Source organism: Bos mutus, chromosome 19 (assembly GCF_027580195.1).
Source record: "Bos mutus isolate GX-2022 chromosome 19, NWIPB_WYAK_1.1, whole genome shotgun sequence".
Classification (NCBI taxonomy): domain Eukaryota; kingdom Metazoa; phylum Chordata; class Mammalia; order Artiodactyla; family Bovidae; genus Bos; species Bos mutus.
Window position 1 is genome coordinate 30,221,649 of NC_091635.1, and position 13,791 is coordinate 30,235,439.

The 13,791-nt window shown below is 55.3% G+C and overlaps 2 protein-coding genes across 2 annotated transcripts; one reads left to right on the top strand and one right to left on the bottom strand.

The window, feature by feature from the left end:
- The first annotated feature begins 525 nt into the window (after window positions 1-525).
- On the top strand, window positions 526-6,286 carry NAGS (N-acetylglutamate synthase). The gene is made up of 7 exons (XM_005907675.3): window positions 526-1,522; window positions 2,097-2,371; window positions 2,486-2,699; window positions 3,001-3,181; window positions 4,006-4,177; window positions 4,274-4,456; window positions 6,133-6,286. Exons 1-7 carry the CDS (start codon window positions 1,097-1,099, stop codon window positions 6,284-6,286), a joined length of 1,605 nt encoding a protein of 534 aa, XP_005907737.1. The 5' UTR covers window positions 526-1,096.
- A 1,419-nt stretch (window positions 6,287-7,705) lies between these two features.
- TMEM101 (transmembrane protein 101) lies at window positions 7,706-12,248 on the bottom strand. Its single transcript, XM_005907676.3, has 4 exons — window positions 11,060-12,248; window positions 10,554-10,734; window positions 9,539-9,685; window positions 7,706-8,758 (listed from the first exon to the last, which is right to left on the bottom strand). Exons 1-4 carry the CDS (start codon window positions 11,194-11,196, stop codon window positions 8,450-8,452), a joined length of 774 nt encoding a protein of 257 aa, XP_005907738.1. The 5' UTR covers window positions 11,197-12,248; the 3' UTR covers window positions 7,706-8,449.
- Between the last annotated feature and the right edge of the window lie 1,543 nt (window positions 12,249-13,791).

Sequence of the window (13,791 nt, forward strand, 5' to 3'; positions counted from 1 at the left end):
ACCCCATCAGAGGATAGTGTATCCGAGGGCAGGATGTGTACCACTGATTGTGCACTGGGTGTTTTTAAGCAGCACACGTATACAGTATTATGCAATAATGAATCACATCCTATGAAAGTTTTCAAGTCCTTTGCACATCTTGCTTAATAACATGAATCAGGAACAAAACTGCTTTGCCTCAAAGACCACCTCCACTGCTCATGAACTGAGTGACCTTGGCCCTCACACATTTCTGTGCCTCAGTCTCCTCATCTATAAAATGGGTATAATAAGAGTGTCCATTCTGGAGTCATTGTAAGGCTTCAGTGAGTTACTATTTGTGAAGTGGTTTGCCCAGGGCCTGGTGTTCTGCGTGTCAGCAGCTATTCTACCAAGGAAGAAGCCTCAAGCTTGCTATGGGATCTCTACCACCTGGCACTCCCTAACCATCTTTGTTTCCAACAGAAGTCAACACTATCCAGCTGGAATTTATAATATTTTTTAACCTGTTTATTTGTAAGGCTTTCTTAACAAGTGACATCAGCCTTCTAGTTACAGTCCTGATTTATCCTGAGGATAAATTTAAAATTTATCCACAAAGACAAAATTCTTCAAGGTGGCACCCAGTGGCTGGGGTTTGGCAAACCCTGGTAACCTCCACGTGATTCCATCTTCTTTGAGCTCAAACGAGGCAGAGGCTTCCCCGACCTCCGGGCTTTCACTCTTGCCCCATAAGCCTCCTTCCTTGGTCAGGCGGCTGCTCTGCCCTCTTGCCCTAGTCAGACTTCTCCTTGATTGTTCAAGACCCTGGAGAGCGCCAGAGCCACCTTTGGGGCCCCTGAGCCCTTCTGAAACCGGCCTTGGCAGTAGATTAGACCCTCAGCCACCCTTTATCTCGGCCTCGTGACTCTCGCTAGTGGATTCCGTCACCCCCCTCAAGGGGCGGGGGATCCTGTCAGCGCCGCCCTCTGACCCGTGGCCCGACCCGCGGGCCCCTAACCGTCGTCGCCCCGCCCCGAACGGCTCAGCCCCGCCCCGCTGCAGGTTAAGAGGCCCCTGAAGGCAGGAGCTCCTGACAGACGGTCACTTGGTGGGGGGGCGATCCGGTCTGGTTGTCATGGCGACGGTGCGGATGGCCTGGGCCCTGTGGGCAGCGCCTGCGGGCAGGAGGCTCCGGGGCCCCCGAGGCACGGGGAGCGCCCGAAGGCTGAGCTGCGGCGCGCGGCGGCAGGCGACCAGGGGTACCAGCCCGGGACGCCGGCTCAGCACGGCTTGGGGGCCGGCTCAGCTAGCCCAAGAGGAGGCCGAGGGAGGCAAGGACGACGTCCATCCGTCTGCAGCGGAGGAGCCGTTATGGACGCCGCCCCCAGCGCCCCCGGTTCCCCCCGATTCCCCGGGGCCCCCCGCCGGCCGCTCGCTGGTGCAGCGAGACATCCAGACCTTCCTGAACCAGTGCGGGGCCAGTCCCGGGGAGGCGCGCCACTGGCTCACGCAGTTCCAGGCCTGCCATCACTCCGCCGACAGGCCCTTCGCCGTCATCGAGGTGAGCCGAGCCCGGCGTCGGGCTGGGTCACAGACCGGGCGTGGGGGCTGTGTGCCAATGTGTCGCCGGGCCTGGCAGGACGGGCTGTCGATTGGGGAGGGGAACCAGGAAGGGGATCAACGGAGCCCTAACGAGCGCCCGGGACTGGGAGAGGCCGCGGCCCTCTAAAAGCCTGGCTCCCAGCCCGGGTGAGGAGTCTGGGGTCTCCAGCCCGTGGAATATGATGCGCCAGAGTAGTCCTCCCACCCTGGGCACAGTTAGGGGTTCAGTTGGCCATTGGGGAACCTGGAGAGAAGCTGCCTGTGTCACCCCTCCCCCTAAGGTGTCCTAGAGTCCAAGGTCGCAGGGAGGAGCCGAGCGAGGAACGCTAGTGTGAGATAAGAGGATGATGGTAAGACCCAACAGGGCAAAGGGCAGAGCAGGTGGGCGCAGGTGACCAGAAATGGGGTCTGATAACTCCTGGCCAGGATGGGGATCCCCCAGAGGGGACCCTGAGGACCAGGCTGGAGGAACGAGCAGGTGAGGAAGGAGTCAGGGTGGGCGTCTTGCCCCCTGAACACCCAGTTCTCCGCAGGTGGATGAGGAGGTGGTGAAGTGCCCGAAGGCCGTATCCAGCCTGGCCTTCGCCCTGGCCTTCCTGCAGCGCATGGACATGAAGCCGTTGGTGGTCTTGGGGCTGCCTGCTCCCACGGCGCCCTCGGGCTGTCTTTCCTTCTGGGAAGCCAAGGCACAGCTCGCCCAGAGATGCAAGGTGCTGGTGGACGCCCTGAGGCACAATGCGGCAGCTGCCGTGCCTTTTTTTGGCGGCGGGTCTGTGCTGAGCGCTGCTGAGCCAGCCCCTCACGCCAGGTGAGTGCCGACCCTGCCTGTCCCGGCGTCCTCGGATCACGCCACTCCGCCTGCGCAGCCCCAGCCCCGTGGGGCCCGGAGGCGATCTCCTTGAGCCCCGCGTCTGGCCCACAGCTATGGTGGCATCGTCTCCGTGGAGACCGATCTGCTCCAGTGGTGCCTGGAGTCCGGAAGCATCCCCATCCTGTGTCCCATTGGGGAGACCGCCGCGCGCCGCTCGGTGCTCCTGGACTCGCTGGAGGTGACCGCGTCTCTGGCTAAGGCGCTGCGGCCCACCAAAATCATCTTCCTCAACACCACAGGCGGCCTGCACGACGGCAGTCACAAGGTGTGTCTCTTCCTTTCGGGTTCCAGTCCCCGTGCCTCCGCACCTCCGCTGAGCATCTCTCTTGCGGCCCCTGCACGCCTCCCTTATGGGTCGCAGAGTCAGTCTCTTCGAAGCCGCAAGGGTCGGGAATGGAGTGTCAGGGAGGGATTCAGCCTACGGTGTTTAGATCTGAGCTCTCCCTGGTGGAGGACTCCGGGAAGAAGTAAGGGAAAAGGGGTTAAGTGAGGAGAGGTCCGTAGGGCGGGGACGCAGTCCTGGTGCGGCTGCAGGTCGGAGGCTCACCCCCTAGTCCGGGACACAGGTCCTGAGTAACGTCAATCTGCCCGCTGACCTGGACCTGGTGACCAATGCCGACTGGGTGAGCACTAAAGAACGCCAGCGGATTCGGCTCATCGTGGACGTACTCAGTCGCCTGCCCCATCACTCCTCCGCCGTCATCACCGCTGCCAGCATGTTGCTCACGGAGCTCTTCAGCAACAGGGGTGAGGGCGAGGGCAGGGGCGCGCCGGAGTTTGGGGGGGCGGGGGCAGGAGAAGCCACAGAAAAGGCTTCCTGCCCTTGCCAAACCTGGGGGAGGTTTGCAAGGAGGTGGACCGGCCTGGGCTGGAACTTGGGTGCAACTAGGCAGGTGGGCGGGACTTGGCTGTATGGGAGGAACCACAGACCCAGGGGACCCAAGTGGAATGGGTAGCTCAGTTGGTAAATAATCCGCCTGCAAGGCAGGAAACCCCGGTTCGATTCCTGGATCGGGAAGATACCCTGCACAAGGGATAGCCTACCCACTCCAATATTCTCGGGCTTCTCTGGTGGCTCAGATGGTAAACAATCCGTCTGCAATGCGGGAGATCTGGGTTCGGAAGATCCCCTGGAGAGGGCATGGCAACCCATTCCAGTATTCTTGCCAGGAGAATCCCAATGGACAGAGGAGCCTGGCGGGCTACCTCCAAGGGGTCACAAAGAGTCCGACACGACTAAGCGACTAAGTACACACACAGCAGAGGAGAGGTGGGCGGGGCCAGGAGCCGGGTGGGCAGGGATGGGCGGGACTAGGGGAAGTAAGTGGAACCACAGGTGAGGGGGGAACTCCAGGGACGAACTGCCTAGGAAAAGCATCTCCCTGAGTGAAAAACACAGACAAGTCTATGCAGACCATAGGAAGCATCTCATTGTGGAGAGCTCCCAAAGAAGGTAATTGTCCCACCAGCCACCTTCCTGTCTGGAACCTCCACCAGGCTGCGCAAACGTAGGAGTGGAGGGGACCTGGATCTCGGGCTGAACGAACTGCTCCTCCTTCATCCCACCCCAGGTTCGGGGACGCTGTTCAAGACCTGCGAGCGGACGCTGCGAGTGCGCTGCCTGGACAGCCTGGACCAGGGCCGCCTCGTGAACCTGGTCAACGCCAGCTTCGGCAAAAAGCTCCGGGACGACTACTTGGCCTCGTTGCGCCCGAGGCTGCACTCTGTCTACTTCTCTGAGGGGTGAGCCTGAGGCCCCAGAGGGCAGGGGCCACGGGACAAGCCGGAGAGCTTTGGGTCAAGAAGAGGTCCCAGCCTGCCTCTCCCCCGCTGCGCCAGGTACAACGCGGCCGCCATTCTGACCACGGAGCCGGTACTGGGGGGGACCCCGTATCTAGACAAGTTTGTGGTGAGCTCCAGCCGCAAGGGCCAAGGCTCCGGCCAGATGCTGTGGGAGTGCCTGCGGCGGGACCTGAAGACACTTTTCTGGCGCTCCCGGGTCACCAACCCCATCAATCCCTGGTAGGTTCTGCCCTTCCTGGCTCCCCTCTCCAGCTCTCACCAGCCATGCCGGGGATCCACCAGCCTGGAAGGCTGGGCATCCCCTCCTTTCATTAGCCACCCTTCCCCCATGAGAGATGGCCCGCACATCAGTGTGGCCCCACATTCCCCAGGGAGCAGACCACACATGGAGCCTGAGATTTCTCTAGAGGCAGAGCACACTTAACTCTGCTTTGTCCTGTTAAGGTAGATGCCTTGAAGACAGTCTGCACCGGGCACACAGCCTGCCTCTCCCAGGGTCTGGAGAAATTCAGCCTCTTACCATTTTAGTCCAGGCCCAGCTGCCAAGCTCTGACCCCAGAGCTCTGACCCCATTGCATCTCCAGTGGGACACCCCCTCCTCTCTTTCCTTCTGCAGCTATCTATCCCCTCATTCCCCTACTACTCTGCTCTGTGGGCACCAAGAACAGAACAAGAACCCTTCCCCAGGCTGCACAGCCAAGGCAGTGTGGAGAGAGGAAAAGGCAGCCTCACTCTAACCCTCCTAGCTGTGTGACTCTGGCTAGTTAGCTAACTTCTCCGAGCCTTAGCTGCTCCTCTGTGAAAATAGCATAACACCAGGCTATTGGCTGGTGCTATGAGAATAAAATCAGATTACAAACCTCAGGTTCTAGCAGAGTGTACAGCACATACAAGCATACCCCAGAGATATTACCAGTTTGGTTCCAGACCTCCACTATAAAGTGAATATTGCAATGAAGCAAACCACATGAATTTTTTGGTTTCCTGGTATGTATGAATGTTTACACTATATTGTAGCCTGTTAAGTGTGAAATAGCATTATATGTAAAAAAACAATGTACATACCTCAAATTTAAAATAGTTTTATTACTAAAAACTGCTAACCATCACTTGAGCCTTCAGTGAGCAGTCTTTTTGCTGGTGGAGGGTTTGAAATATTTCAAGAATTACCAAAATGCAACAAAGAGACATGAAGTGAGAAAACGTCTGTTGGAAAAATGACACTGCTAAGACTTGCTCCACACAGGGTTTCTGAAAACCTTGAATTTGTAAAAAACACAGTACCTGCAAAGCACAATGTGCTAAGTTGCTTTAGTCGTGTCTGACTGTTTGTAACCCTATGGACGGTAGCCTGCCAGGCTCCTCTGTCCTTAGGATTCTCCAGGCAAGAGTACTGGAGTGGGCTGCCATACCCTCCTCCAGGGTATCCTCCATACCCAGGGATTGAACCCAGGTCTCTTATGTCTCCTGCACTTGCAGGCGGGTTCTTTACCACTAGCGCCACCTTAGTGAAACACAAAATGTGGTGTGCCAGTAGTAGGTTCTCAATAAATGAACCAGTGAGTAGTGAGCCCTGCTGCTGCTGCTAAGTCACTTCAGTTGTGTCCGACTCTGTGCGACCCCATAGACGGCAGCCCACCAGGCTCCCCCGTCCCTGGGATTCTCAAGGCAATTACACTGGAGTGGGTTGCCATTTCCTTCTCCAGTGCATGAAAGTGAAAAGTGAAAGTGAAGTCACTCAGTCGTGTCCGACCCTCAGCGACCCCATGGACTGCAGCCTTCCAGGCTCCTCCGTCCATGGGATTTTCCAAGCAAGAATACTGGAGTGGGGTGCCATTGCCTTCTCCGGTAGTGAGCCCTGGCCTTGCCTAAAACCTATCTCCCACCCCCACCAGGTACTTCAAACACAGTGATGGCAGCTTCTCCAACAAGCAGTGGATCTTCTTCTGGTTTGGTCTGGCCGATATCCGGGACTCTTATGAGCTGGTCAACCATGCCAAGGGGATACCGGACTCCTTTTGCAAGCCAGCTTCTGACCCAGGCAGCTGACCCTCTCTACCAGCCCTTCAGGCCCTGGGACAGCCAGTGTGGACTAAAGGCCGTGCCTGCTGGAGGAGACCCAAGGCCGCCACAGGCCGGACCAGACATGCTGGCTGAGTGAACTGCAGAGGAAGCAGCAGCTGTTACTCTACCCTGCCCAGAGAAGGGTACCCAAGGGAGGACAAGCACAGGAAGGAAAAGGGCCTGCCCAAGACCCCCTACTTGCTCCAAAGCCACAACCAGATGGCTCTGAATTTTCAGTCTAGGAATTTGGAGGGAGGAGGGCTTGCCTTTAAGGGCTCTACTCAAGGCTGAGGGTGGGCCAGTGTCTTTGACCACTGTGCTGTTTTGAGGCTTCCTTGCCCAAAATATCACCCACATCTGCCTTATATTCCACCATTCATTTTAATTCCTTCAGGTCTTAAAACATCTCAGGAGGCCTTGATTAAAATGCAAGTACTTGTCTGAAAGTCAGCTCACACTTGAAATTAGCACTGACCCTCTGGGAGCAACATCTTGCGGGCTGGGGAACCAGGGGTCTCCTAGAGGAAGAGAAGAGCTAAACGAGGCCCAGGCCCCGAGATGAATGCTGCCACCACCTCCCTCAGCCAACTGTCAGCAGCCCACTGAGGGGCTACCCTACCCCTCAGTTAGGAAACACCTTCTGTTCCACAAACCGGACTGACAGCAGCCCCACCTCCCTTGCCAGGCAGGGCTCAGAGCCAAGCCCAGACTGGGAGGTCTTCCCCTTGGCCCCCCTGGAGGTTGTGTCTCCATCTTTGCAGGAGTGGGACATCTCAGACAGGCCAAAGTCCAAAGCCTGAGGTTGCATTCGGCATTTCTGACCCCTACGATGTGCCAGGCTCCACAATGGCTGCTGAGGCTACTTTCTGTCAGGAGGTGTGTGGATGTGTAGGGAGGGGACCAGGGGCTGTTGAGAGACCAACTCCCCTAGAGCAGCCTGTCTTCCCTGAAGAGAGGGGTGGCGTCGAGCACACAGCTGGGTGTGGGCTTTAGACAGACTGGGCCTGGAATCCAGATCTGTGGTTTCAGGCTAGTAGCTCAACCTCTGAGCCTCCATCTCCTCATCTGTGAAATGAAAATTCCTCGGCCTCAGAGTGGACCCTTAATCAGTCCTCTCCTTCTAGTTGCCCTCGCCAAAGATTTCTCTCAAAAGAGCTGGCACCAAATGGGGAGGAAAAGACAAGCCATGAGAGGAAGTGAGTGAAAGGTCAAAGCGTGTACTGCAGGGAGCATTTGCAGACTTGAAAAGAGAGCCCAAGGACAGTGGGGATTCTCAGGACAGGGGCAAGGTCATGGGTGGGTCAAGGTGGGCCTTACCCGGGTATGGGCTTTCAAGAAACCCAAGATCAATCCCAGCCAATAGCAAAGTGCCCCGTGGGGAGAACAGAGAAGCAAAGCCAAACGTCTATATAAAATGTTTAATTTTGGAGGACTGTGTGGTCTGGTGTTTGGGAGGGCATTCACCCACAACAGGCCAACCACGGAGCTGGAAACAGAAGGCCAGAGGCAGGAAGCTGGCCACTGCCTGCCCCACCCCTGCACACTCCAGAGTAGACTGGGGCCTGCTCTGCCCTAGAGGTGGGTGACAGCTAGTGCTGTGTCTGCTCCTGGCACACCCTGAGAGCCCACGACTTGCGTAGTGCCCAGCCCCTCTACTCCACCTGGGCCTGATCCATGTGTCAATACACACACTCGGTTTCAGTCTCAGAAAAGCACTGCAGAGCCTAGCTGCATCTGCCAGGCTCAAAGAAGGATCTTTCACACTGGCTCACTTCCAGTTCCTGGTCTTCCTCCCTGTCTCCCACTCTCAGTGTCCCCCACCCTCAACCCCTGCCCCCATAGCCCTGCCTTACTCCATTTCCTGGGACAGGAGACCCAGGAGAACAGGTGGCCTCAGCTCTCCTCAGAACAAACAGGAAAAATAAACCCGTAGGGCAGAGTCATCAGGGCTCCCACCCCACCAAGGCCTGAGCCCAGGAACTGGGGAAGAGACCTGCCTCTTGCCAACATACACACACACACATGCACATAACGCAAAGGATCAAACAGACCAAAATGCATAAATAAACATAACTGGGCCAGCAAGGAGGAACAGACGGTGGCCTTTAGTGGCTCCCTGCACCCATTCTCAGACTCGTGCTGCGCAACTCAGCCGTCAGTGGCCAGGATGACAGCGGCCCCGAAGATGCCCACACTCTCTCCAAGGAGCTTCATCTGGTTCCAGAACTCAACGCGTCGCATGTTGTGCCAGTAGGCCACATTGCCATCAATGAGCAGCATGACCGGGGGCAGCAGGACAGCCAAGATCTGGGCAGCCAGGGTCACGTAGTAGCCCGACAGGAAGGCCAGGGCCAGGACGCCATAGAGCACGAAGAAGAGCTGGACCATCAGCTCCCCGCCCGGGAGATGGTTCAGATACGCCAGCCGGTCCTCCTTGCTGTGCTGCAGTGAGTAGGCCTAGAGACACACCATCCTCTGAGGCTCTGAATAGGCTGAGAAGCCTATTCTGGGAAGGCCACCCCTGAGATGCAAGCCAGCCCCTACCAGGTGGGCTTTCGACTCCCCTCTCAGACTTGGGACTTTCTGAAAATAAGACCTGTGTCTCCCATCAGACAAGGGAGCTCCGTGAGGCCAGGGTCTCTGTCTATCCTGACCCTGGGAGCTCAGAAGGAAAGAGGGTCCACAGTCAGGCTGGGGCTCTCACCTCTGAATACAGAGCTCTTCACATGGGAGATGGTGCTCTGTATCTAAGATGAAGCTAAGTGACTTGAGGCCCGTTGACATTCCCTTCCACACTGGCCCCACTCCCAGCACCAGGGAGGATATAACCGGCTCCCCCAGGCAGCCCCATCAGCTCTAAGTGGCAAAGCCCCAGGTGGGACCTGAACTCTACCAAACCTCTCCTTTGTCCCCTCTCTCAGTCCTCTGGGGGGTGAAGCCATGAGAGGCCCAGTCCCTCTTGTCCTCCTGGCTCTCAGGCTTGGGACTGAATGGTCAATTCACCCTCTTCTCTCCCTGGTGCAATAATGTTGGAAGAAGGGACTCTCAGCCAGGTCTCAGGCACTTGAAAGGCTCCCAAGGCCCAGAAGCTGGAGAGGGCAACTGCTGGGAGTCAAGCCCTCAGGAACTACATGCAAGCCTCGTTCTGTCCACCTCCCTGGGTTCTGCCAGGCACCAGGCATCGGTTCACAGCTCACTCCCAGTGAAGCACCTCCAGTTGACAATCCCCCAACCTACCACACAGACGAGGTAGACGCCCAGGAAGACCTGGCCGGTGGACTGGAGGGAACGGCTGCGGGGTTTCCGACGGTACAGCTCCCCAGCACCGCTGGCCAGCACAAGAAAGCCACCAATGATGGCAACTGTGCGTGAGTACATACGGACCTAGGCCAAGGCGAGGGGACCCCAATCAGAAACTGAAGCCATTGCACTTCTCCTGGCTGCCCGGAGTGCAGAACTGCCCATCTCTACACATCCCGGTTCATTTGATGAACCCTCTTTACCATTACCACGAGCAGGTAGAGCAGAGAAAGATAATTCTTTTTATCAGAAGTGGAAATTGAGGCCCAGAGGAGTTAATAAACTTGTCCAAGGTCCTACAGAAAGTGGCAGAACCCAGATACCAAGCGTTGCCCCTCTCCCCATCCCCAGGTCTGCACATTCAAAGTTCAATATTCTTTCTGCCATAGGGTATACTTTGTTCCCCAAACTAACCAATGATCTCACTGTCCAGTAGCTATTCTCACACCTGCCTCCCCTAATTGACTGCCAGTCCATCCCTTGCGGGTAATGCCTTGGTCCAGGCTTATCTCCAAGCCTGTAGTACCTGGTACAGGTCCTGGAATCTACAGGATTAAATGCTGCCCTCGGATTAGATAAATTTCATAAAATCTGATAGGTGGACTAGGTTCTCTCTAAGGTTCCTTTCTCCCTGGCTCTGATAACTAAACTAATGGTGTAGAGTTCTGGGAACCAGGTGACCTGGTTTCTGGTCCCACCTGTAATGCTAACTGCGGTGTAATTTTGGGAAAGTCTGTTTCCCATCTCTGAACCTCAATTTCTGCACCCTGAGGGGGAGGTTTGCTGGTCTCCAAGGTCCTTCCATTCTTGTCGTCTGTAATAACCGCCACAAATCAAGGGGGTTCAACCTTCCCAGGCTTCGCACTGTGCTCCTGGCTAGTTTGTCCAGCCGTCCCAGGCACCGGCTCCCCCGGCACTACAGCCAAGTCCCACCTAGGGGCGAGGTGCTCACCTTCAGCCAGTCCCCGTAGTGGACGTAGCCCCCGACGTAGGCGGCATAGGTGCTAATGGCAAGCTGGAGTGCGGCCCCCAGCGCGAACCAGCGCCGCTTCACTCCAAAGGACATGAAGCTAGCGCACAGCACGGCCGCCCCCATGTCGAAGTACAGGTAGGGTACTGGGATGTCGGGCTTCCTGCGAGTAGGGAAGGGGGAAGGAACGAGGACAGAGTTGAAGCACAGGATGAAGCGGGAAGAAGAGTCTTGAGACTCCTCGGGTTCCCGCAAGCTCCATTGCTTCTGCAAACCTGAGCCCCCTCTCATGGCTAGAACCCCCGCACTAAGCTCGATGCCCACCATACTCCAGACCAGAGTCCCTAACAAGTCCGAGGTCCCAGTTCCTCCCAGTCCAAGGGTCCCAACTTCTAGGCCACAACTTCTTCCCCACCTCACCGCACCCCCATTCCTGGGACGGGCCGGACCGCCCCCACCACATTCGGCGACCGCACGGACCCGCTCACCGGCGCGCCTCGGCCCTCTCAGCATACAGCATGAGCTGGCTGAAGCAGCCCCAGAAGGGGCAGCGTGTGAGCAACACAGAACCCAACTGCATGATCAGCTGCAACATCCACCGTCGCGAACCCGTCTTCGACGCCATCTTGAGAAAGGGCAGTCCGCCGCAGCCTCACCCGGCGGCCAGGGAGGCCGGCGCGAGGATGCGACGCACAACTTCCGGGTTTCGCGGGGGTTTTTCTTTCCTCCCCGCTTCCGTCGGGAAACAAAGCTCTCACTCTCTAGTTCTGGACTGAAGAAAGTATTGTAGCTGCAGGGTTCCGTTATTCTTTCTGCCCAGGGAGGCTCAGGAGTCCTTATAGGTGCAAAATTGAAAACTAGAGTAGAGGAAGGAACAGTAAGCGAACTAGCCTTTGAATACAGCTGAACCTGGGCTCCAATTCTAACGCAACTCTGTGACTTTCAATGTATCTCCTATACTTCCCAAGATTCATCTGGGAAACTGGAATGACATCGACGTCACAGGGTTGTGAAGTTTAAATGTTGACAGTGTTGGTCCTAGCACATAGTAGGGCTTCAGTGAATGGTGTACACAACACACACACACACACACACACACACACACAGAGGAAATCACACACACGAAATCCCTCTGCTTCTGTTTTAACTTTAGAGTAAGAGGGTCTCCTCAGAGCCACTTGTAGAGAACTTTGGTCTTGGTTTGCCTTTCTTCTGTCCCCCGAGAGAAGAAAGACCTGACGAGGACATACGGGTCATCTCAAGCAGTCCGTTCCTCCAGCTCTAGCGCTCCAACTCTAGCCCAATCTACCATTTTTTGTCAGTTTAGCTGCATCAGGCTTCGGACTGGTCTCCCCCTTTGGCCTTGTTTGTTCTCAGATCCTCTATTTTGTTCTCATAACCATCAGGCACCTCTCCCTTGACTCACTTAGTACATTGCTGCCTGCCAAGTCGCTTCAGTCGTGTCCGACTCTGTGCGATCCCATGGACTGCAGCCTACCAGGCTTCTCTGTCTATGGGATTCTCCAGGCAAGAACACTGGAGTGGGTTGCCATTTCCTTCTCCAATGCATGAAAGTGGAAAGTGAAAGTGAAGTCACTCAGTCGTGTCTGACTCTTAGCGACCCCATGGACTGCAGCCCACCAGGCTCCTCCATCCATGGGATTTTCCAGGCAACAGTACTGGAGTGGGGTGCCATTGCCTTCTCCCACTTAGTACATTAGCAATTGTATATTTGTGATTTGTCTATTGATGACTAGATTAACACTAGATTGTGAGCTCCATGAGGGCAAGGACAATGTCTGGTTTCTGCCTATTATATCGACAGGGCCAGGTAGATGGGATGCATTCAGGAAATGTGTGCCAAATAGATAAGTAAATGAACAAAACGTGTTGCCACTATGTCATGTCTCAGTAACTGTTTGTTGAACAAATGAGCAAAAGTTCGAGGCACTCTGGGATTGTCACCACACGGCCACCCCCACCTATCTTCCTGCACCCCCTCTACCACCCTGCAACATACAAATTCATCTTCTAATATTGAAGACTCTGTAAGCATTTTTGTAAGGTCCTTTAATTCAGGAGGTGTGTTTCTTCCCTGGGGAAGGGAGAGGGAGCTTATGTTAAAGTAGCATTTCTGAAGACAGGAATTTAAAATTCCCAATCAGCCAGTGAAAGCTGGACAACAAAACACTTTTCATATCTTTTTTTTTTTTTTTACAAAGTCACTATGATTAAAGTCTAGGTGTATCAGAAAGAATGTGAGAAAGGGACATATCCAGGTAAAAAACTAGGGAATAAGATTGTGTGACTGCTGGGGTGGGGAGTTGAGGGTGAGGGTGGGAAAACTTCAGTCAAAGGGAATGAGAAAAAGAATGGGTTAAAGGTTATTTTGCCTACCCTTCCTACCCCCTACCACCACATGAGACAAGTTTTTACCAAAATACAGGCACACGTGTGCGCGACACACACACACACACACACACACACAATACAGGCACATACTACAGTATCAACTTTCCAACTGTTTTTCTTTTTCCAATCTCCTCAGCTATCCCCGATTCAAATGAGACAAAATGCACAGCCATCAGGAAGGAGCAAAGTGCTGAGAACTGGGATCAGTGTATGTCCACAAAATAGTTCTAGAAGCCTGCCTGGCTTGTGCCCATGGGAACAACACCGTTACCCACCCTACCTCCATCATAACTTTAGCAACCAGCTTCTGATCAAGTCCCCAGCAGCAGAGGCCAGGAACATGTGTGAGCAAGAGAAAGGAGACAAAGATGAATGCTTTCCTTATAGGGCTTCCCTGGTGGCTCTCAGATGGTTAGGAATCTGCCTGCAATGTAGGAGGCCTGGGTTCGATCCCTGGGTCAGGAAGATCCCCTGGAGAAAGGAATGGCAACCCACTCCTGTATTCTTGCCTGGAGCATTCCATGGATAGAGGAGCCTAGTGGGCTACAGTCCATGGGGTTGCAAAGAGTCGGACATGACTGAGCAACTTTGACTGTACCCGTCCCACCCCAGTTCCCTCTGGTCTTTCTACCTTTTAGTTCCCTCTTTCCCAAAGAGGTGTTGAGGACTAGGGGCCAGACTGCTCTTCCCAGGGCTGGGAAAGATGAGAGCATTATGCTAGATCAGAGGGAAATAGGTGAGGGAGGGGTGGTCGGTCCTAGGCCCTGAGAGTTGAACACAGCCATTTCTCCCCTCCCACTACTCCACC